Raw genomic sequence first — 24,204 nt, 5'->3', positions numbered from 1 at the left:
CTACTGAAAAGGTATATACACATAGATTTCATAAATGCGCCTCTTGCGGCGGCAGGACATCTTAGTTCTCGTCCATGAGATAAACATCGCGCTCGAGGGCACGAGTGTTGAGCTTGCACTTGTTAGCCTGATGATCTCCTTCATAAAAAATTGACTAAACATACCACCTTGGAAGGAATGTTGTGAAGATCAGTGATACCGATCTGAGCAGCATCCGCAAGAATCTCGGTCTTGAGAATCTGGATAAGCTTCTTGGGGCCTTCAACACCATAGACATTGGAGTACATGAAACTTGAAGAATATCAGCATAAATCTTGAGTGATTAAGGAAATGAAAACTTACGGACGACCAAGGCCAACAGCCTTAACTCCGAGAGCCAACAGCTTGATAACATCAGTTCCATAACGGACACCACTGTCGGCGATAACCTCGGTCTTCTTAAAGATCTCGGGGGCATTGCGTCGAAGTTCATATGCAATCTCGAGAGGAGAGGGGGAGTAGTCAACTTGACGACCACCGTGGTTAGAAAGCCAGATACCATCGGCACCAGCCTCGACAGCACGGAGAGCGTCTTCAGTGGTCGTGATGCCCTTAAGAATGATGGGAAGCTTAGTATGAGACTTGATCTCTTTGAAAAGATCCCAGCTCAATACTGAAGTAGCTCCATTACTGAAGTTTGTTAGTTGATGTTGGTGTTGAAGGAAAGTGAACATACGCGTTGGTGGTGTCATAGCGGGCAGCTCGGTGACGAGTAGATGTAGCAGGGGCATCAATAGTCCAGACAAATGCCTTGACGCCCTGGTCCTCAGCACGCTTCATGGCATCCCAAGTAACAGAGAGGTTAGCGTTGGAGTAGATCTGCTGGAAGATGGTGTTGCCACGCTTCTTACGCTGAGCACCAATCTCCTCAATGCTCTTAGTGGCATAGAGAGCAGCAACATAGAGAATATCTTCATCAGCAGCTGCGTCAACAAAGTTGAGTTCACCGCGGTCAGAGTCACCATAGCCAGCACGAGCGGCAGGTGAGATGAAGATTGGAGCACTGAAGTTGTGACCTAGGATAGTAACACCAAGAGTCTCGTTGAGGCCCTTCACGCTGGCAAGCTGGTGAGGTCGGAGTCTAGCCTTCTCCCAGACCTTGAGGTTGTTGCGGTAAGCCCATTCTCCCGCAGCAGCAGTACGATAGAAAGCATACTGCTGATCAGTCAAGACTTGACGGGCGGCAAAGTCAAAGTCTGGAACGCCACGGATATCTTTGAGGAGAGGACGGCTGCCCTCGGTCCAGTTAGTGCTGGCAAGATAAGTGTTGAGCCCAGTGTCAGGCTCGTTGAGCCATGGCTCATAGGCAGAGACAGCAGCCGCCAGAGAGGTAATGATAGTTGAAGTACGCATAATGAATGGATTTACCTGCCGGAGGTTTTGTAAAGAATGACTGTAGCACCTAGGCTAAGAGAATAAAGAGTGAGGTAATGAGTGGGAAAAGAGCCAACACATCAGAACCAACAGCAAGAGGAACCACGTCTGGATAAATGGAAATACCTGGCCCAAGACACCCGCGGACAAGACTTCGGTTATGGCATGTCCTTAAGTTTGTTGGTGGAGCTTCATGCCCTGAGGTTAATGAAGAGTGGGCACTGCTATGCCTTCTCGGATCTAGCCTGTGACACTCGTGGGGGTTGGTGTCTTGATCAGATTGATAAGATCCATCAAATCAAGGAGAGTAAGAGTAAATATTCGCCGAGGATTCATTGTTGGTCCAGACTTGGCAACTATGGGCATCATTATTATCAAAACTGCGCTAGTTATGTCTCTTCGAGCCCTTTTCTCCGGGTTTACGATCCTTTATGTTCATTTCAACAATCAATACTCGACCCCTGGCTTGCCATAATAGCCGATCCAAACTTTGAAGAGCCTCATTGACTGCATGAATGATGCAATTCACTCTCTCATATCGCCAACATCCCAAACTCCACTATTCATCCCATCTTGACCGCGATGAAGTGGGATGCTGAATAACCCTCATTTTAGCCTCAACTCCACGATCCAACAGTTGTGGAGTTCATCCACTTTGACAACGGCCAAGGGTCTCTAATAGGAAAGCAGAAGCCTCTCCAAGACAAAGTGGATTCCGCCATCTTGAACAAAGACTTGTACTACTTTGATAGAGGGAATGATCGTCGTATCTCGTTTTGACAGACTAGCTTGCAACATGGTAATTTTTCCGTCCCGCAAGGCGAAACTTTAAAAGATTAACCAGGCACAGACTGCCCACTCATAGACGAAGCAGCATGAAGGAGTTACTTCTTTGGGAGTCGTTGATCGAGGTGACATTTTTGGCGCATGAGCCGACCAGCCGGAACCTTTGCGTTTGTTTTTATGAAACTCACTGTTCTAAGATAAGTCTTTGCTTCTTCTGAATCATGAAACACCGGAATCTGCCTGTTATTGATGCTGAATGTTTCATCGCCCTATTGGCGTGATTGAAAATAGCCGGCGGGTAATTCAGCATAGGCATAACAGTAAGCTTGTTCTTAGCCGATATACTCGCCGAGTCTATAAATGCTCTGAGGATCAAGCTATTGCAACCCGCCGATCTGGCGGCTAGCCGAGAAAGTGTTCTACCGCAGAAATTCTCTAGTGACAGTCACTTGCTCTATCAAGATGTTCTCGAATTTTTCATGCGTCGCGTGAACGACGCCAGTGAACATGTTATGGCCTATTTCGAGATATTGAAAACTTAACGACTGCCATTTTACTGTCAAATGCCCTGAGTCTTTATGCGATATAGCACAAATATGTATCACGGTTGGCATCAGCCAAGAGCTACTGCCAGTGGACAAGTGAAAGTCGATACTAAAAGTCAAATTATAACTACCTAGTTCTGAGGATTAAGTTTATTATATGCCAAAGATTATGCTAACTCATGGAGATACATAGAGTCGATACTATCTTGCTCAACCTTCTCACGCCACAATTCGTAATTCCTTAGGAGTTTGTTGTGCTCTTTCTTGAGAGTTTTGGGATTGTTATTTTCAAAGGCCATGCTCCAAATGGCTTGAGCTTCGTCTTTCGCCGTCTTCCTTGCTGAATCAATTCCTTGAAATTTGTCAGCTCGTGATTTCTAACACTGTCATGGAAACTCACCAATATGTTGTGCCAGAACTGGATATAAAGCATATCTATCAAGACCATTACTCGAAGCAATCTCATCGAGCATCAATTCTATCTGCCCTTCTTTCCTCTCCTTCAGGCTATCAATCACCAAAGGGACTTGAGCCCGCGGGAAAATCATTGCTTGTGAGCAACATCCGAAAGGCTCTTTGAAAACTCCAGGGGACGGGGGAAATAATGATGCTTTTCCTGACTGATACATCAGGACTATCAGTCCTGGTACCAGTATGAAGGCTGTTACTGCGAGTGTCTCCATGTCGAGATACTTGCGTGAAGCTCGCCATTGCCGACGTACGAACCACACCGAGGCTGCGATTCCTATATCAATGCCTAGGATGATCAAGAATTCGTTGTTTCCGCCAATCTCCCGACTCGACCACCCTGTTGATCTCTCTTGGTTGAAAAGACGCATGAAGAGCCAGTTGCCAGAGTCGGATATCTCTGATAGTCCCTGTAAAATCTTCGTAAACCATCCCTCAGCAAGAATGATGTCATCTTCAAACATGCCAACGTATAATGCGCCGGTGGCGTAACATCGTTCGAGGGCGTAGGTGTAATCAAAGACACCTTTTTCTTGATATCTTCCGTTTTGTTCGAGGTCGTTCAGGTGCTTCGTTTGTGTATCGTTGACGTCGTAGGTAAAAATGTCGTCGGCCGCATGGTTTAGCCACTGGTGGTTCCAGCCAGGATGTCGCCTTGGATCGGTTTCCGCTATTAGGATAGATATATGAAGGTCATCTCGTTCTTCCTTCGAAAGGCCTTGCACCATACTCCCTATTGTCATCTGTTATCCCAATGAGCTTGAGCATGATCATCCATCTAGGATAGCACTTACAGGGAGGTATTGTGTCTCACGCTTCACAGAGCTCAGTGCTACACAGAGAAGTTTGTTACCATCTCGTGCTTTGCCCAGAGCCGGCCTTTTCAGGTCCGGGTACGAGTCTATTAGCTTCTCAACTTCGGCTTTGCGATGTTCGGAGTAACGCGTCTCGTATGCTCGTGCTTTATCGAAGAAAACACTCCCGGGGTCACGATAGAAATGAGTCTGGCCATACCAAGTCAGACATAATAGCAGAGCGATGCATGTCGTTGCTTTCACGAGTAGACTGAGCATATTGAAGATACTGATTACTCTACAAGTCACGATAGAACATTCCCGGGATGATCGCGACTTGTATCATATTTATGAGCCCCATAAGTTTCGCTCCTTCTCGGTAGTAATTACATGAACAGCGTGCCTGCTCAAGCTGATCAAAGTTTAATACTGAGCAATTACTTAACGTTTCGAACGCCGCGGCCAATGACAAATTTGGAAACTGCCGATTTTCGTATAATCCTACCACGCGAAGGATCTACACTTGTTTCGAAGGATGTTTAGTTTCAAATTCTAACCAATCAGAATATTGCTAGCGTTCAAGGAAACGAAGCAGCCAGTCAGACGCGCGTCGGTGAAGATCACAACTAATGACGATGGTCTTTTATTAGGACGGCACTTTATAAATTTCCGATTCAAGACCGAAGTATCAAGACCGAAGTATCCAGTAGAATCTTTCATGTTATATTCAACTGTGGCTCGGAGGGTATCGTAAGGCTGGCTAAGCCACGCAGCTAAGGAATTAGGACTCAAGGGGAGGAGAGAAAGCATTAGATCCTTGTCCTAGGCGACAATAATAATTGGATAAACTCAGTATAGATTCAATAGGCTTAAGATTAGGAATTTCGGGCCCTTTGGTTTTACCTCAGAAGTTTTCTTGCTCGCAGAGGGCTGTAGGTTAGGATAATTTACTATGACATCTCGTTGGCACAGTTTTCACCTGCAAGAGATACAGTGTGTGTATTGATAAAGACCCATATTATTTTAAGCTTTGTTCACGCCTAGAGGGACTCACGTGAAAAATCACGAGGTTCATTGTTGGTTCTGTCAGTCATGTTCTTACCTGACAGAGAAGTCTGACAAGAAACGCAGTGAGCTTCCGTTATAGCTCAAAAGCAGACAAGGAAATAACTTGTCTCTTAGCATCTGTGGCTTCATGGTACTCCGTAAGCTGTAACTTGTCTTGTCTTGTCGAATGCTAAAGTGTCACGCCATTGAGGAAACGTCACCTAGGAATAAATAAAGATGATGACCTTAGATGGTGAATCAACAAGGCAGCATTCTGGTAAAGACGCCTTTTGATCATTTAATAATTATTCATTCCACTTCCAGTAGCTCAATAACACTGATCTATGTGATAGTTAGCTTCCTATTCGCGAATTCAGTCGTTTTTAGCAGTATCCTCATCAGACAGCTTAACCTAGACTCTCGGCTTCAACACAAGGAGACGACCTGAGAAATCCAAGTAGGTACCAGAGGGAGACAGAAAAGAGGACTTTAGAGAGAGGTAAATAATGTCTACCACATGGGTCTATCTCTCGAGCTATAAACTGTCACATACTGCCATGTTTCTTGAGATAAACGGAGCTGGACTGTCCTCCCTCAGCATCGGGGCTTTGATATACATATACTGATCTGACATCTTCGTATCTAGTAATTTCTCATGTCATGATGCCCACATGGGCTATCATACTTCACTATTGACTCTTTATGCAAGGGTTATTAACTTGGAGAAGCTCCTTTCTAATTCAACCCGCCGCTGAAGTTATCTTATAGAGACCTTGAATACTTGACAGCGACTTCTCCTCGGACAGACTCACGGAAAACAGTCAAAGAGATAACAACAAGCCGTTTCTTTACCGTCCATTTTCGCCTTGCTCAGGTGGGACAGCGGAGGCGCCAATGCTTGTAATTCGGCGCCCGCACCATCTGTTTATCAAGCAGGTATCACGAACCAAAGCGGCGACTCAACCATACATAGCTCAGTGGCTTGAACCCAGTGAAACACTTCCAATAACACCACGTGTAGTGCACTCAAGATAGCTCAGTCTAGAAGCTTCGGATGTCTCGGGACATGGTCTTCTAGACTTGTCGTCTGAATGCCAGTGGAGATAGCTGGGATGTTTTTGATCTTGCGCAACCGACCTTGCTACGCGTTTAACTCATGCTGTTTGGCCAAGAAAACATCACAAGGGATGACTAGTCTCCGCTACTAACAGAAGGCTCGAGCATAAACTTTGAGCCACGACGATGACATCCCTAGCTCAGAATTGAGAAACTACTCCATAATGCCTCAACGATAGTCTGTAGTCTGGAACCATTTACCCCAAATCACATCACCGTCGAATCACAACTCTATGACCCCAGTAACAGATTACCTTCGCCACGGAAGCGTAGTTCCGCGCGTTTACAAAGTTGGAGTCAAAGCGTCCCCAATGCACAGCTAACATCTGATCACAGCCCCATAACACAAGATTAACGAAGGATTCATCTCAGCTGTACATCTCAAATCAGGTGATCTGAGGCCCCGTACTCTGGGGACACTGCAACTGTGGTATGACAGACAAGGTTAACACCTGGAGAAAGATTCAGATTATGGGGTTGAGATTTCAGATCTCGGACCTATGGGAACATCTGAGCTTCTTTATGGGGAAGATTACTCAAAAACAGAGCATCAAAACAGCTCATTGCCTTTTTTTCATGATAACAATTTTTCACTATCATGATACCATCATCCCACATCCCGAAATGATCCGAGTAAAAAGCATACATGCTTATCAAGGTATAAGCGGAAGCATTCCACGTATTGGCAGGGGTAAAGGTTTGCCACAATTTGGAGAAAGAAGGGTTGCCAAAGCGTGGAGAAGAGCTATGTATGTATGAGTTATAATTGGGAAATGTTCTCGAAAACGCTAGAGGTGCGGGCGCTTGGTATGATAGGAGACTTTCGTTCGTGTCCCCAGTCTCGATGCATCGTCGGAGTCTGGAACCGTAGCACTTGGTAACTCTGTCACATTTGCGCTCCCGTCATTTCCCATACGCTGTCTCTGACACATACCCTAGTCTCTCACTGTCGAACAAGTGCAACAAGCCCCCAGATACCCCAGATATCAATGGAAAGTCAATATTTGCTTTGACCTCGGGCATACGAAACCCCCCAGCTAGACTAGAGGTATATCGTATTGTTCCCCTCAGGTGGAGGTTGGAGATATCGTACGAGCCGCCACTAGAACGTCGAGACTTTGGGGTCAAGAACCAATCAGTGCGATGAAGAGTGCGTCGACTTTTCTAGCCAATTACTTTGTTGGGTTAATGCTGATCGGAGGTTGTGACTAAAGAGGCAGATGCAGCCTAGCCCCGCGATTCAATCTCCAACCGAGGAGGGAATCCTTGTTCACTTTGGGGAAAAGACGGAGGGAAGATTGACTCGGTGGACTCGACTCGTAAAGCTTTGACATTCTGTGTTGTCTCTTATCTCTATGAGTCTTTGGTGAGTATTCACGATGACTTGGCTGGTCTTGAGCGACAAACGTGCCAGAAAGTTGTTGCTGTTGGTGATAGATGAAGTCGGCTTCAATGCGACGGATTTCCTCATTTAGAAACCGTCTCGGCGCCAAGGCGATTATTTCCCGAGTCAGCCAAGACGCACTTAGTGAGGTCATCCCGTCGAAATGATCGCCAACCAAGAAAAACAGTCGGACTGCAAAAGTGACTGGCGAAAGAGGGACGATGTTACAGAAGTGCCACGGCGATCAACTTCCAGAACAATCCTAACTCACTCACACAGACGATGCATGTAAGCATGGACCAACGAGGGATTAAACCAACAACCACCCGTCATGGGTCATCGTTACACCTCCAAGTTCACTGACCTCGACCCTAGATGTGACCAAGAAAAACGCCAATACCCTTTCACCTCCAACGCCAAGGTCACTTATCGAGATGGAGACTCGGCATGTGTCTCCCCCAATTCTGCCTCCACTTGCTTCTGTTTTCTCTGTAGTGAGTTACAGCGTAAGCGGGGACTGTGAAGAAAAAGTTCTGCCTACGTTCTGCCCTTGCTAGTTTTAGGTGTTAGTTGTCTCTCCCCGCAGAGCCAGTGGGTGTGTTAGGCCCCATATTTCACAGTGCAAGGTAAGCTTAACAGGGAGCCTTAAAATGTTATGCCAAACCCTAACGTTAAAGTGGTATAAGCGTAAATTCCGGGGTGATCGGCAGTTACACTGAGAAGCACAGCGGTGCCGTATTGCCGAATAAGTCTGGCTCGGCCTCTCCGCATGTTTTGGAGGTGTCCACCTTTTGTTATGTGTGCGAACGGGGTTGTCATCTTGGTGATTAATCCCATGTGACCAATTGTGTTTCATGGCTTCCAACCCTCTTTTGGTGGGTGATGGAGTGATACAGCGTCATAGGATATGGCGAGAGGGGGATATGTCATATAACGAGATACCAAAAACAAGACAACACTGCAAAAATGATTGACTACGTAGTATTATTATCACATTGTATGTCTAAACCCGTACATTCGTATAAACTTGCGGATCCGTTGTCATCCTGTTCTCCCCCGCATACACACACAGACAACAAACTCTCAACCTTGATCCCAGTCAACAGACCAAAATCCTTCTTCCCTCCGTTCTCACCCGGCTCAACAAATGACAACCCCTTCTCCATCCCCATACTTCCTTCGCTCTGCGGGGAACAGAACAAGGCTAGGGTGGTCACCTCACTCTCTGTTCACGGGCATGATCCGCTAGACGAGTACCCCAACTTCGAGACCCATCCCCACGTCTACTGTAACTCTAGGGTTTTGTGTTGGTGCGACATGTTACCATTACACTGCATGATATGGGGACTGGCTAGTGATGCTGTAATCGGAGATAACACATTAAGCTTGTTGCTGCGATCTGCGGCCGTGGCTGGCGTTGCGCAAAAAAAGGATATAAATCCCCCCTCTTCTCCCCGTAAACTCAATTCTCCCCAACCATCATCCCCTCCCAACTCTCTTCTCCCTACAAGACCTGTATAAGCATCTTTACAATGGTCCAGCAACCATCTGCAGGCGAGCCCGCCGGCCCTGTGGTCAAGGGTGTCATTCCCACAGCTAAGCAGGCTCTCAGTGATCTCTTCATCTGGAAGCAGCGTGTTGTGATCACCAACGAGAATGGTGAAGAGACCACTGAGTGGCGGGACCCAGATCCCATCAAGAACCCCATCAGTCTCATGGCTCAGCTTTCTGGCAAGGATTGGATCTTCTTCCTCGTGGGATTCTGCGCCTGGACTGCTGATGCATTCGACTTCCACGCTCTGTCAATCCAGACCAAGAAGCTGGCGGCCTACTATGACACCAGCAAGACCTCCATCACCACTGCCATCACCCTCACTCTTCTCCTCCGATCTGTCGGCGCCGCCATGTTTGGTCTCGCTGGTGACAAATGGGGTCGCAAGTGGCCCATGGTCTTCAACATGATCATCCTCGGTGTTCTTCAGATCGCCACCATCTACAGCACAACCTTCCAGCAGTTCCTCGCCGTGCGAAGTCTCTTTGGTCTCTTCATGGGCGGAGTCTACGGCAATGCTATCGCCATGGCTCTCGAGTCGTGCCCGTAAGTCAAACCTACCCCAATTGAACTTCATTATGCCAAGTTTGCCAAGTTTTGGAGAATGTTTTTATTTCCGTGCTAATATCGCTCTAGCTCCAACGCTCGAGGCTTGATGTCTGGTATTTTGCAACAGGGCTACTCTTTCGGCTACGTCTTGGCTGCATGCGCCAACCTTGGCGTTGGAGGTAGCACTGAGAGTTGGAAGACGGTTTTCTGGATTGCCGGTAAGTTTTCATCGCCAAAGCCTATCATTTAATTTCTACTAACAACAATTAGCTGGTATCTCAATTGCCGTCGGTATCGTTCGTATCTTCTTCCCCGAGTCCCAACAATTCCTCGAAGCCCGCGCCAAGGGCAAGCAGTCTTCCACTCCCGGTGCTTTCTGGGCAGACTGCAAGAAGATGCTTATCGCTGAGTGGAAGATGTGCGTTTACTGTTGTTTCCTCATGACTTGGTTCAACTACTACTCGCACACTTCTCAAGACTCTTACACTACCTTCATGCTGACGCAGAAAGAACTCAACAACTCTGCTGCTTCTCGTGCCTCTATTCTCATGAAGACTGGCGCTTGTGTTGGTGGTACAATCATTGGATACCTCAGCCAGTTCGTTGGTCGTCGCCGTGCCATCATCTTCTCGGCTTTCATGTCCGCCCTCATGATCCCAGCCTGGATTCTCCCCACAACCGAGAGAGGACTCAGTGCTTCTGGTTTCTTCATCCAGTTCTTCGTTCAGGGTGCCTGGGGTGTTATTCCCATCCATCTCAATGAGCTGTCGCCTCCTGCCTTCCGATCTTCATTCCCTGGTGTCACCTACCAGATCGGCAACATGATCTCATCTCCCTCCGCCCAGATTGTCAACGCCATCGCCGAAAAGACATTCGTCACTCTCAAGAACGGTGACAAGGTTGAGGCTTACGGCCCTGTCATGGGTATTGCCACTGCTATCATTGCCCTCGGTATCATGTTCACCACTATGTTTGGTCCTGAGAAGCGTGGCCGTGCCTTTGAGCATGCTGTTGCTGGTGTTCACGACGAAAACCTTCCTCAGCACCAAAAGAAGGATATCGAGACTGCTAGTGTTGAGCAGGTCGAGATGGATGAGAGAAACAAGAACAAGGAGGAGGCTTGAATAGCGTGATCACTTTGAAGCAGCTAGTTTAGACATGACATCTCGAGTTTGCAGCAACACAATCTCGATAACCTATGAATACAATCATCAATGAAATATTTGCTTCCCATCCCGCCTAATCATTATGGCCTTTTGTAGTTTCTCAATACCCTAGCAATCACGTCATGGTGTTCAGCCTCTGCAAACTCTGCTGCATGGCGACACCTTTCCTCAATCGTGTCAGGTTCTTCGTCATTGTCTAACAAAAGATGGACCATGTCAAGTCGGCCGTGTTCTGCTGCCCCTTCAAGTGCCGTTCTTCCATCAATCTCTGCTCTATTGGCGCAGACACGAGCCCCATTCTCGAGAAGGAAAACGGCCATATCAATGTTGCCATTGATCGCTGCAAATTGGAGAGCAGTTGCTCCTCTTTTAGTCGCGGGCGCTGCATTGACTGTCGCTCCATTTTCGACGAGGCAAGTGACAATTTGATGATTATCAAATCTTGCGGCGAGCTGCAGACATGTGAACCCTTCGTGATGGGCTGGATTTGTATCGACGCAAGCCCCATTCTCAACGAGAAACACGGCCGCCTGAGTACGATTATTCGCAACTGCAAGTCCTAGAGCTGTCGCATTATAGTAAGGGCTAGCTTCTTCGTTAACCGAGGCTCCATGTTCGACGAGACACTTTACTATCTCAATTTTGCCACGCATCGCGGCGTACTGCAGAGCTGTCTGACCAGAAGATTTCGGGTTGGTATTGGCACCTCGGTCTAGAAGGTACTTTACCAATTCCAAGTCCCCAATATCGGCCGCCCTTTGGAGTGCAATTTGCCCAATTGCCGAGCCATTCACATTCATCATCCCCTGCTCAATAAAGAACTTGGCCAGCTCCGCGTTTTTGTCAGAAATAGTCAACTGAAGTACAGTTGTTCCAACTGAGAAAATGTTCAAATTGGCGCCGGCTTCGACAAGTAGCTGTGCCAGTTTTTTGTTTTTGTTAGCAACGGCCACCTCGATTGCAGTCACCCCGAGCCCTGAAGCATTGATATCAGCTCCTGCTTTGATTAAAAGCATGGCAAGCTCCACATCATTATTAGCAACAGCTAGCTGAAGGGCAGTCTCTCCAGTTGATGCATTGACATCGGCGTCAGCTTTCAAGAGCAACTGGCATTTCTCTATAGCATCATGTTGTCGAATGTGTCCTCGTGCGACTTGTACAAGTGGCGTCCCCCACATGGAAGGCTTATTGACATCTGCACCATAGTTGATAAGTGACTGGACTGTAGAGAGCGAGGCGACTTGTTTAAGAGCAAGCCCAAGCGCAGTTCGTCCACTCAAAGGATCCGCCGCGTTCGGATATGCACCTTTTGAAAGAAAATACAAAGCTGCGCTTTCGTTGCTTCTCTCAAGAGAAACGAGAAGCGGTGCTTGGCTGCCATCAATCAAGGAATGTATGTCTGCTCCCTTGTCGGCAAGCATTTCTATAAATCTGCCATCGGATTGATATATTGCCCGCTTCAGCGGTATCTCGAGTCTGGTATGACAACAGCAACCACGGCGACATATGGCCGGTGATTGCTGGTTGGGGTTGGCGCCAGCATTGACTAAACGTTGTGCCATGTAATGATTGCCTTGGTGCAATGCTAGCCAGAGAGGTGTGGGGTATCCAGGCTGAGCACAGTCGAGCTTGGACTTGACAGAACGTTGTATCAACAAGTCGAATGTTTTCTGATCTCCACTCCATATACATTCGCAAATCATGGAGCATATATCTTCTTGTTTTATGCAAGATAAGGCAGGATCGAGAACCTTAATGTCGTCTGTCAAGCCCTTGCAGATGGCGACTTTGACTGCTGACAGGATAAATTCCCTGGGCCACTGTAACCCAAGGCATTTCCAGGACATCATGACTGTGTCCAGAAGTTCCAGGTTGCCCGTGGACATCGCTTCTGCCAAGTAGTTCGTCCCATCGACGCAGTTGACATTCCCTCGTTGACTCACGAGTTCCGAGAGTACATAATCCACAAACTGAACAGAGCCAGACTTTAGAGCCGCTCGGAAAAGGGCAATTCCATCCGTTTCTGAGGTAGAGGCAAAAGGGCCAGCGCCTTTTCTCAACAAAAGCTTGAGAAGTTGATAATCTTCGCATTCGGTTGCAATTTGGATTGGTGTTCTCCCTCCAACTTTCCCAGGTGGAGCATCTATATCTGCTCCTCGGTTCAACAAGTATTCGATCAGTTCTGTGTTCTTAAATCTATTTCTCAGTCCGCATGCCATTTGTAATGCCGCTACCTTGGTTGGATTTCGAAAATCGCTATTTCTTAGTTCACATGCCATTTGTAATGCCGTTGCCTTGGCTGGATGTCGAAAGTCGATGCCGGCGCCTGCATCTAGCAAGATTTTGGTGATATCGTCCGTGCTACGCTGGACCGATAACTGCAGCGGAGACAACGACCCTGAATGTCGAGATTGGCCCATCCTCTTGAGCATTTCGGGCTCGATGTATTCATCCAGGATAGCCCCGTTATTGATGAGACGTTTGACAATATCGGCAGCGCCTTCGCATACTGCGAACTGGATGGGAGTAAGAATCTTGCCTATGAGAAACAGGAGCTCATTTCTCAGGAACGCAACATCCGTATCCTCAAGTTGGTCAATGCATAAGCTTGAACTGGCCCCTGCTTCAATCAACATGTTGACCAGGTTTAAATCGTGCTGACGGATTGCAAAGTATATCATCGAAAGGCCGTCTGCTGGTAACAACCTTGGATTTGCTCCACCCTCCAGCAGTCGTTTCACGAGTCTCGAGTGGGATTTTCTGGCAGCCTGAAGCAAGGGCTTACCAGATCCATAGTTGAGATCCGCCCCAGCATCGATTAGCATGCCTGCGATTGTTCCATCGTAATATATACTCGCGGCGTAACTGAGAGGACTTCCTAGTGTTTCCCTGTTACTGTCCTGTGTCGTTGCATCTGGATCCGCTCCAAAATGAAGAAGGAGCTGAACGGCTTCACGGTCATCCAGTCTCACAGCTTTGTGGAGCGCCGAGTATCTGCGATCATTCGGATCAACGCTGTTGGGGCTGACTCCAGACTCGAGTAAGAAACGCATGAAATCCCTTCCTTTGCTTCCTTTGACTCCGAGCGCCGCAAACAGAAGATGCACCGCAAATATTTCGACAGTAGGTCCCCTCGTAGTAAGTAGATGTTTCATTCTGATGAGAAAGCCACTCGAGATGGCGACTTGGAGAAGCTCGTTGGCAGAGCTTCTGGGTTCCATCAGATTATTGGAGCAAAGAAACACCAGCGAGTTGAAAATTTTCAGCCATGCTGGCTCTTGTTTTTGAGGTGTTTTGATAGAATCATCCAACATTGGCACCAGTTGAAGCAATCTCTGTGCTTCCATGCTAGAGTGTTTCGAGACGCCGGATAGTAGTTTATTTGCCAATTCCCAAAAGCCAAGTGACTCGTTTCGTTGGTGTGGGACGAATAGTGGTGGCTGACTCTTGACTGCTTTGTATCAATATCGACATAGGACCGCTGGGTCAAGACTAAACTCACTTGGTTTATTAAAGCTTTCTCGGAACTTCAGCCAAGGGAGACCATCGAGGAGAACGACCCTTGAGTTGAGCGATGGCGGTGTACAAGCAACCACGCCAGATGTAATAGTAGCAGCGACTTATGAACATAACTAGTTAGCAGGTGTTTATATTCAAGTACAATGTACTTACGTTCTTCTTCGGCTGGTGAAACATGATATCTTCTCGCCTCTTTCTTTTGCCTCTTCTCCGAGATGACTTTGCCATCAATGCTGAGTTTCGTCAATTTTCCCTCTGCCTGACGCTTCTCAACTAAAAGTCTTGCATACTGCCACTGCTCTTTGGTGTAATTCTTTTGCAGTTTCCAGTTGACATTCACTTTGCGAATGTATTGAGGCTTTCTATCCTATAGTCAGATATTTGATAACAAACTTGCATTGTGGACTTGCGTAGCATGGAAGCCAGATTCGGCCATGATCTGGATAACCTCATCGAGAGTCTTGTCTTGATTGACGTACAGCTCAGTTATGCGAGGTCTGTGTGCTTCCCATACAGTGGGCGAAATTCTTGGTGCTTGCGGCATGTTGGATATATCCAGTAGGAAAAAAGACCTTTTAGAGATGGTAAGTGATGAAGGTATTGTGCTGCGCTGGAAGTTGAGGAAATGGGTGGAAGGTCGGACCTTAAGTACCAACCCAGGAAAGAAATTCACCAGCAGGCTTTCTTGCTCACCTGGTCAAAGCTGTCTGGCCTCTGTCCAAAATTCGCGTTTGATACGTACTCTTTCAGAGCCTGATTTGGAGGGCATGGTCATCATGCAGCAGCGCTCCAGTGAGGCTGATTCCTCAGGTCCCTGATTGGCAGCCAAAATTCGCGTTTCATGATCACATCCGCTATGCAGCAACGCTTGCCAGGGCCTGTAGAGCCAATAGTTGACCAATATGAAGAGAACCCTTTGATTGGGGTTGCTGTAGTTAACGGGCAGGCTTAGCAATGCCGATTTGTAGACTTTGGACGAGCCCAACCCCATAAAAGTGATCCCAGATGGCAATGTTGGTTCGTCTCTGCTTGTTCAGTTGTAATTTATATGCAGTTTAACTCCATGAGATGACCTCGATTATCAAGGCAGCTCAAATATTTAACCAGAGACCTCCGCGTACCAGTCTATAACCTGGTCAGTGACTTCGTAATGTACCACGGTGAACGTGAGTCGTGTACTCACGATGCTCTCGGGCGAGAGAAACAACCTAAACTCCTTACAAGCGTGGAAGAGCCATGATAGGTTGGCCAGAATTCGCGTTTTCATGTCTTACCCAAATCACAATACCATGCACCACCGCCGCCAGGACTGACGGAACTCGAGTATCGGAGCCATGGTAGCCACGCTAGCCACGGAAGAATCAGCCAAGCTCAGCCTTGAGGAACGACGTAAACATGCATATCACTTAGTCTAGTCTAGCCATAGCTTTCTTTTTTTTTCCCTTTCCGTGTGGGAAGGGGATAGTTTGCCAAAATTCGCGAAGCTGAGACGTATATATGCAATCCATTGGCTGGAGAGAACCCTGGACATCACCAATCACATTGCCATCTGCCCATCAACGCCTCGGAGCCACGCTTTATGATCTGTGAACAACCATCACTTTTGCCTGTCTACCAGACAGTTCTTTCTCATAAATTCTCTGGCTTCCGCATTCTTCACATTTGACATGTTTATTTCCCATGTTACAAACCTCCCACCAACTGTTAAAGCTTTCTATCCTTCTCTCAAGTTGAAATCACTGTCTTTCAATTACCAATCCTCTTACCCTTCCTATGCCTCCAGAGATCATAGTCGCCATCGTTGGCGTGTTAGTCAACGTCCCCACCTTCATCCTCGTCTTCTGGCACTGCTTCCGCAGAAGAACACCGTCTAATTCTGGTCGAAGCCAGGGTAAACTTTCTTTTCATCCTTATTTTCTGTAAATTAACTGACAAGGCTTTACAGAAGAGGCCCTTCTTCTTCAGTCTCCTACTGTGCAGCCTCGACGTTTAACATTCGACACTCAATACGCTGTAGCCTTTCCATGCACGATACCTCTCATCAACGTCTCAAGTCCCCGTCTTTGACACAACACTACACTTGATGTCCTCAATCAGACTACGGCATATATCCAATGGCTATTCTCTACGCAACGGTCGCAGACAACGAAAGCAATTTGGCGAGCTTTGGCACTTCATATATAGACACAATACACCTATTCATCACTCCTTGTCACTCCTCTTCAAAGTAGTCTTAAATCCCAACAACTCAACCTCCCCAGCCTTTCCATCCTCACTCTCAAACACCATCTCATCTAATCCCCGAAACTCATGCGCTGCTCTATCCACCATCGCCCAACTCATACAACTCGCATCCTCCCAGAACAGCAACCCCTCCTGCATCCCAATCTGACTCGCCGTACCAATTCTGAACATTGCTCTCCACGCTGTCTTACCCCCCGCTTTGAGATCTGTAGGATATAGTCGTCCTGACAGTGAGATCTTGGGTACGTTGGGGTTGAGCACGGAGAGGTAGTGAAGCCAATGTGTTGAAACCTCTGTTCCGCGGACTGTCCACTTTGTGATACTCAACCCTGGACCTTCGTCGTCAACGTCGAGAACGAGAGTCGAGTTTGTGTCCTCATTGGTGTATGTCCCTGCAAATGCCTTCTTCGCTTGGTCTTTACCCGCTGCTTCGAGTGCAGGCACGAGAGCCTTTGCGATCATCGAGAAGAATACATAGGGAAGACCTCCAGCATTCTCAGGTCCTCCGACCAATACACTTATAACTATACCGTAGTCCGGAATCATTGCAAAAATGGAATGATAAGTTCCTATGTCGCCTCCTTTGGTGTAGGCTGTGACCACCCGTTCGTCAGAGGTCAGCTTATTAGATCGCACAATCTCCCATGGCGCGCCGATAAACTGTCCCCTGCCACCCGTAAAAGTCACAGGTTTGAGCCACTCGTTGGTTTCTGCCAGGTCCAAGAACTCATGCTTGAGGATAGAAGATCCGAAAGCAAGGAGGTCTTTTGTTGATGAGTAGAACGATCCACCTCTGTACAAGTCAGCCAGATGCTAGTTAGTACTCACGGACATGATCCGACTTACGGGCCAAGGATACCGATAGAACTATTCCAGAAGATATCATCAGGTCCAATGGCCCCCACGGAGTCATCGGGCTTCGCATAAGTCGTGCTGTTCATCCCCGCGACATCAAGAACATTCTTCTGCACAAAGTCTTCGAACGACTCTCCCGAAACTCTCTCTATGACTAGGCTGATAACGAAAAAGGCGATGTTCGAGTACACGGGATTGCTCCAAGGTGCAAAAGTCGGAGGTCGTTTGCCAAAATTATACCAGAAATCTACCCACGTAAGCCAAGTCAATATTTGTTGGTTATTACTCACCTTGGGATTCACAAGGAGGAATTCCAACAAGACCAGCACATCCCAAGACATCGTGCGGAACAGGAAGACCGAGGTCAGTCCAATTCCTAAAGCTTGTCAAATCCGTCACCACTACCACACATCAGCATCTCACTTCTCATTGAACGCAAAACTTACAATCAGCAGGCAGGCCTCCCATGTGCGAAGCAAGAGCCTGCAGCGATACCTTATCCCAATCAACAGTCGTAATCGCATTATTCTCACTCTGCTGCTTATTCAACTTTCTCAATTCAGGGACATATTTCGTCACCGGGTCATGCATGCCCACTCCCTTGAGTTTAAGCGCAGCGAGGGTAGTATACGTCTTAGAGATACTACCAATGCGATAAACCGAGTCGGCATCGATCTTGCTCACGCCTCGAGGATCGAGATTCTCTGGCGTGTGATGAAAATCCAGCAATGGTTTGTCTTCGTAAATTGACGTGACACCGACCGAGACAGCCGTGCTGTGCAGGAGGCTCGAATAAGCCTTTATAGTCTCTGTGATAGCTTCAATGGCAAGTTTCACATTTTGATGTGAGCTTGGGTCTGTTGGTGCAGGAAGGACAGGGCCAATTGGAGGGCAATGGTAGTTCTTTGCAGCGAGTACATCGCTAGTGAGTAAAAGCCAAAAACAGAGTGGCTGCACTTGGATCTTCATCATGTAAGTCACTCAACTACTGAAGCGATGAATGCAGGACTCGATCCGCTGAAAGTGAATGCGGTGATTGAGCTTTATATAAATAAGACGGCGCGTTATCCTCCCGCAAGGTACATAATCCCCCGCATAACATCCTGGCCACTATGCAGTCCTCGACTCACAATTCCTTGGCCTGGCGATCAAGCTCTTTATCCCACTTACCCATTTAGGCATCATCCTGCGCCAAATAATGTTGACAGTATCTCAGCTACAAGACAAGTAGGTGTTTATAGGCAAACATACACAGGCGAGAGGAGTCATGGAACATGAGCCTAATCCTCAACGACAACCACTTTTTAATCTCAAAGTTTTAGAATAATCTCGGGAGGTCTATCAAGAAACGAGAATGGCTTCCTGGTTACTAACATGCCCACTTAATCTTAGCCTCCAAAGTGATTCGGTGATTAAGTGATTTAGTCGCTAGCAGCAACGATGAAGAGGTCAGAAAGCAATGAAACCAATAAACGAGAAACCAAGTGATTCCCAAGACTTTTAACTAATAGAACTCGTGTTTCGTGTAGTAGTGCAACTTATCTTCTCACTTTATAGGATCCGTCCGCCACCACCACTAACAACCATCCATGGTCCAAGGCTATATAAATATTGTAATCGCTTTAAAAAAAATAGTACCTCTTCCTCACGCGCCATATGGTAGTCCTCGGGGCACGGATCGTTTTATTAGAGGATGAGTCGGGTGGGTTTTCTGAACTGTGTCTTGCAGTATTGTCATCGCCATTGGCGTCTAGGTCCTAGACCATCCGGGTCTGCAATTGGTTGTTCTCCTCCCTCAGTGTTTTCAACTGCTTCTCAAACTCCTTGTTAACCCAATCCCAGTATCCTGTCCAGGTACTGGCGGCACCAGCGTTACTGGTAGCTGCCCCGGCGTTACCAGTCATGGCCTTCATCTTCTCTCCTAGGAGCGAAGTCACTCTAAGAATGCTCTTGTTGGCTTCCTCTTGTTTCTCCACGTCCTGCTTTACAGCATTATCCTTGAGCTTCACCGAGAGGACAGTTCTGTACGCCTCAGCGATCGAGTTCAAACGTCGAGTTGTCTCATCGGGGTCGATCACGATCAGCTTGGTCACCATGAGATTGCAGAGCTGCCTAATATCATTATCATCCTTGAGACCAGCGACGACACGATCGTAAAAGTCGATGTTATTGATGCGACTGAATGCAGTCTCCATCAAGGCGTACAGTGTCTCATACGCGCTCTGCTGCAAGTCAGTTCCTGTTCACAACGAGTTGATTGTAAACGCACCTTTCGGACCTCAAGGCCATCGTCGACGGTATGCTTGAAAGGACCCATCATCACTTCCTTCACAAGTTCCTTCTTAATGACCGATTCTTGCAGAACAAATGGCATTAGTTCTCCCAAGTGCGGGTGGATTAGATCTGGCTTCGATCGAGCAGCTGTAGTGAGCGTGATCATTGCCAGTCGGCGAATATCCATATCGGAGTCTTGTAGCATTGTCAGGAGCATCTGAATTAGAACCTCCCGTAGCATCACGTCCAAAACCTCGTCACTTTCGGGAAGGGTATAGCGAACAGCTTGAACGGCCATTCCTCGAATACCCAAAGACTGGTCCTTTAGGAGAGCCTATGGAGAGTTAGAACATTCAGAACGGAAGGGTTTGAGGATGCGTACCTGAAGGCGTGGAATAAAAACGGCAGGGTCGAGTGTAACAAGTCGTCCAACACATTCAGCACAAACGACTCTGTTGTCAGCATTGTCGGAAGCCTTGAGAAGCTCGTCCCAGATAGCTGGGGCGTAGTTTCGCAGGTCAGTAGACTGTGCAGAGATCGATTGCAGGATTTCTTTGATGGACTGAATAAGGAGATACTGAGTGTGTCCGCCTTTCTGCATGGTCTTCAAGATGACGGGAAGGAATTCCGGAACATTACCGGAACCTGCCTGGCCAAGAGCCACGGCTGCCGAGAGAGAAACCTTGTCTGGTTCCTCGTGGAACTGGTCCAAGAAAAGATCAGGCTTCATGGTCGAGCTTGTTCCGAGTCTCTTTCCGGCTTCACCTAGAACAGCCAGTGCAAGACTGACTCGGGCTTCGTCGTTCGTTTTCGCACTTGTATAGAGCTCCGTGACAAAGCTATCAAGCTTGACACCAACTGAATCTCCACCGGTAACGAGCAGAGTTCCAATGACTTTACCAACGACAGGAGGATCACCTGCAACGCTGACGTTTTTCAGAAGTCCCTGCATGAGCCCCTGGCCGACTCCGCTCTCGCCAATATTGCTGACTAGCACAAGAAGTTGGTCAAGAACGATCCCTGCGTGATGTTCCTTGAGAAGCTGCGAGAGGGCATCGATCATCCCATCAGTGACCACCAGCTCAGGGTGCTCGGGCACCAAGCTTGCAAGGATAATTAATGTCGGTCCAAGGAGATGCGCATCGCTGTTAACGATGATAGGCATCAATTCGGTGACAATTCCTTGAATAGTGTCAGGTTCGAGCTGACCCTTCGTGGCGGGCGACAAGACAAGGTTACGAAGAGCAATAATACTGGAGCCACGGAGCGACCGATTTGCTTTTCGTAGCTGTGCTGCCAGTTCCAAACTAACATCCTGAACCCATACCTTGTCCAGTTGTTCAGGGGTCCGGGCATAACGGGCAACGTTCTCCACAGCGCGGACAGCAGCAAGGCGAGTAGTCTCATTCTTCAGTCTCTCTTGGAGGACTCCCAGAGCAGTCTTTACCTTATCCTCAGAGAGAAGGGAAGATCCCTCGGAGGTTGAAGTTCGCGAAACAAGGACTCCCAATGCATGAATGGCGCGTTGGCGAACCTCGGCATCGGCATCCTGGGCGGAAGACCTTTCTATAATGACGGTATAAAGCTTTTCCAGCTCAGCCTTGTACTTGGAAGCAGCATTACGTGACCGTGGAGTAATCGTCTTGATCAACTCCTCAACAGTGCGGATAGCCTCACTTGAGATCTTGTAGAAACGGTTGTTGGCAGCAGATGCAACACCATCGACAATCTTCGTAAGATAGGGCTGTAGAATAGTTGACGAGTGAGTCTTGGCAATGTCACTGATCACGCTAAGAGCAGTGATTCGCAACGTGCTTGGGGTCGCTGAAGAGGAGCCGGAATGGGACGCCACTTGAGTCGAGGCAGTTACAGCACCAGTAGGCTGGATAGCCTCAATTATAGGCCCAATGACTTGGTCAAAGTACTCAGCCAATCCGCCGTGTTGAACTGAAACTATGTCATCCAGAAGCTTTATGACTGCCTGCTTGGTAGGAATAGTCTTGCCCTTGAGTTGCTTGGTGATTGCCTTAACAATAGACGGTGTAAGGCGAGCCAAGTCAGCTCGTGGACCGCTAGGAGGAATTTTCTCCAGGACTGGTGAAACCAATCCAGATCCTGACATGAATTGGGACGCAGAAGCACCTCCACCACTACTCTGGCGTCTTCGTTTCCGGCTGATGGGGATGCGGGTCTCGGATTCTGGCTCAAGATCGTCTAGGGAGAGGTCTGTTGTGGGAAGTCCTTCACCAGTCTTGCGAACCAAGAGCGAAAGTGCCGAAATGATCTCAAGACGAACGTTCTCCTCTCGTTCAGAGATACGTTTGACGAGATGAGGTGCCGTCTGGTTGTATAGAACACCGTTCTCAAGCAAGTCACCGCTACCACGTGTTGAGATAACTGTGTAGATGGTCTTTGCAGCGCATCGTCGAACCTTCCAGCTAGCGTCATCATCGTCGTCCTCAAAGCCATCATCGGCATCGAATTCGCCGTCCTCATCCATTTCTTCGTCTTCCTCTTCATCCTCCATATCCTCGTCCTCGTCATCCACGTTGTAGTTGGGGTCATATTTGAGATATCGCAGGCAGGCTTCTATGGTTTCATCTGTGAACGGGCGCATCTCTTGGGGGCATGATGCCAAGAAGGCATCTAGGGCTACCAAAGCAGCTTCTCGGACCTCGTTGAAATCTTGCCCAAGATCGTCTCCGTCGCTAAGAGCATCGAGATGTTCTTGAAGCTCTTCCTCACTAAGTGCCTTGATGATCAAGGGTGCAGCACTTGCAAGATGGGGTCCAAATCGTGCGGGAATCGACCGGGCCATACTACCGAGGATCGAGATGTATAACCTCCTGGTAACAGGGCTGATTTGCTTCGTTAGACCAAGGGTGATTCGCCTGACTACTTCTTCCAGGTGCTCGTCAGACAAATAGACAGCGAGCATAGATATAGCCACGACAGCCCTCTTCTTTACAACTGATGTCCCTTTCTCGCTTTCAAGTAGCTGAATAACAACCTCTTGCATAGCCTCTACTTCAACCTGGACGAGCATAGGTCCAAAGCATCGGACAACCTCAATCAATACATCGACAGCTTCTGCGTTGAGGTCGCCTTCATTTTGTAGGAGTCCCTCGGGGACAGGAGGAAGAGGGACCTTGGGGTTCTTTGGAACCTGGGTTTTGGGGCCGGGTCCAATAAGCCGGGGGATCAACACGCGGCTGATGGCGCTATATGCTTCCCCCACATCGTTTGTTGGTGGGATGCCTGGAACTGGTCGAGGGAGAGCGATGATTACATTTCGCAGTGCAAGTGAAGGAACAGCATTGTCCACGGAGTTCTTAAGCTTCAGCGACGAGAGCTTCTCGATCATGGGAGCGATAACGGGTGTCGGGATCTTGCCCACAAATGGGCCCAGGCTGATTGTCGTTAGCACTTCATAGATTGGTCTGTCTGCTCAACATACCACTTCACTGCGAGGTTCTGCACCTCACCATTTTGATCGTCCAACACCTTGATGAGACTATCAACAGTACGAGCGGCGATGTTATAGTCGTGGTGCAGAAAGTCCGGTTTAGCGATATTCAGAAGTTGAAGTAAATCGTTTAGGGCCATGAAACGGAAGTCGGGGTCATTATCACTGAGCTTCGTAACGTGGCCCATCACCGCCTGCGGCGTGGCACTGATTGTACCAGAAGCCATACTGAGCGAGCTTCACGATGGTGTGAGCTTGATGGTTTCAGATCATAAGCGCGGGGTAACCGATGGAGGGGTATCGAGGAAGCTGATAATATAGAAGTAGAAGATGCGGTCTTGGTGCGTTACAAGTCAAAGATAATGAACTCGAAGTAACAGAAATGCTATTCGGATTGATTGGTACAAAGATTGAGAGTTTGAGCTTCTAGGCAAGGGGAAGAAGGTCGGAGCTGTCGAGGTGGTGCCCCGCTATGACATCCGAGCTGTCACCCCAGTCGCGGGACGGTCGTTGGTGGTGGTTCGGCATTTCTATTGATCCGTAGGCGACTGTACCACGTCTATAGGGTATCTCGATTGGATTATCACAGGTTCGGTGTACTACCTACATGTAACAGAATGCACAATGGTATAACTCCAGGCCAGCCAATGTTACTCCAATGATTCGTCTAATGCACTCATCTTGCTGCACTAAATGAGCTTAGCAGGAGTTGACCCACAGTCATCAATGGCTGGTCAAACATCGTTCACTGTATGCACGAAGAACAAGGGCTTAACCCAGTAATTCAAGTGCTTGAGTATCAGACCAGTTTTGTGCTCGAGTGTCTAGCTACAATTCACAGCAGTTTCAACAGCTATTCACTAAACTTTGAGCAGTGATGGAGCTTTCAATCGCAGCGTTTGACGACTGAATGAGGACGACGGATTGCCTATAAGAAGCACGCTCTTGGAACATGTCGATTCTCTCATGCCCTCAAGATCTTCTGACTATACAGCAGGCCCACGATTATCACTTCAAAGCACTATA

General features: G+C 47.9%; 6 protein-coding genes across 6 annotated transcripts; 1 reads left to right on the top strand and 5 right to left on the bottom strand.

Annotated features, from left to right (window-relative positions):
• Positions 1-61: 61 nt before the first annotated feature.
• Positions 62-1,392, bottom strand: FTJAE_9820 (CYB2-lactate dehydrogenase cytochrome b2; the record flags this gene model as incomplete). The annotated part of the gene is made up of 4 exons (XM_037356780.1): positions 62-112; positions 165-291; positions 343-669; positions 716-1,392. The coding sequence occupies 4 exons, from the start codon at positions 1,390-1,392 to the stop codon at positions 62-64; spliced, it is 1,182 nt and encodes a 393-aa protein (XP_037203064.1).
• Positions 1,393-2,911: 1,519 nt separating this feature from the next.
• On the bottom strand, positions 2,912-4,285 carry FTJAE_9819 (uncharacterized protein; the record flags this gene model as incomplete). Its single annotated transcript, XM_037356778.1, has 3 exons — positions 2,912-3,096; positions 3,145-3,955; positions 4,007-4,285. The coding sequence occupies 3 exons, from the start codon at positions 4,283-4,285 to the stop codon at positions 2,912-2,914; spliced, it is 1,275 nt and encodes a 424-aa protein (XP_037203063.1).
• A 4,800-nt stretch (positions 4,286-9,085) lies between these two features.
• Positions 9,086-10,778, top strand: FTJAE_9818 (major facilitator superfamily transporter; the record flags this gene model as incomplete). The annotated part of the gene is made up of 3 exons (XM_037356777.1): positions 9,086-9,651; positions 9,742-9,872; positions 9,925-10,778. The coding sequence occupies 3 exons, from the start codon at positions 9,086-9,088 to the stop codon at positions 10,776-10,778; spliced, it is 1,551 nt and encodes a 516-aa protein (XP_037203062.1).
• Positions 10,779-10,900: 122 nt separating this feature from the next.
• Positions 10,901-14,883, bottom strand: FTJAE_9817 (ankyrin protein; the record flags this gene model as incomplete). Its single annotated transcript, XM_037356776.1, has 4 exons — positions 10,901-14,271; positions 14,323-14,439; positions 14,493-14,678; positions 14,733-14,883. The coding sequence occupies 4 exons, from the start codon at positions 14,881-14,883 to the stop codon at positions 10,901-10,903; spliced, it is 3,825 nt and encodes a 1,274-aa protein (XP_037203061.1).
• A 1,658-nt stretch (positions 14,884-16,541) lies between these two features.
• FTJAE_9816 (beta-lactamase 2) lies at positions 16,542-18,407 on the bottom strand (the record flags this gene model as incomplete). Its single annotated transcript, XM_037356775.1, has 4 exons — positions 16,542-17,376; positions 17,430-17,685; positions 17,729-17,839; positions 17,885-18,407. 4 exons carry the CDS (start codon positions 18,405-18,407, stop codon positions 16,542-16,544), a joined length of 1,725 nt encoding a protein of 574 aa, XP_037203060.1.
• Positions 18,408-19,195: 788 nt separating this feature from the next.
• FTJAE_9815 (Cullin-associated NEDD8-dissociated 1) lies at positions 19,196-23,405 on the bottom strand (the record flags this gene model as incomplete). Its single annotated transcript, XM_037356774.1, has 4 exons — positions 19,196-19,660; positions 19,708-20,046; positions 20,095-23,122; positions 23,170-23,405. The coding sequence occupies 4 exons, from the start codon at positions 23,403-23,405 to the stop codon at positions 19,196-19,198; spliced, it is 4,068 nt and encodes a 1,355-aa protein (XP_037203059.1).
• Positions 23,406-24,204: the final 799 nt, after the last annotated feature.

The sequence above is a fragment of the Fusarium tjaetaba genome (assembly GCF_013396195.1).
Source record: "Fusarium tjaetaba strain NRRL 66243 chromosome Unknown NRRL66243_c0000226, whole genome shotgun sequence".
NCBI lineage: Eukaryota > Fungi > Ascomycota > Sordariomycetes > Hypocreales > Nectriaceae > Fusarium > Fusarium tjaetaba.
Note: the sequence above shows the minus strand (reverse complement) of the source record. Positions and strands in the feature narration are given on the sequence as shown.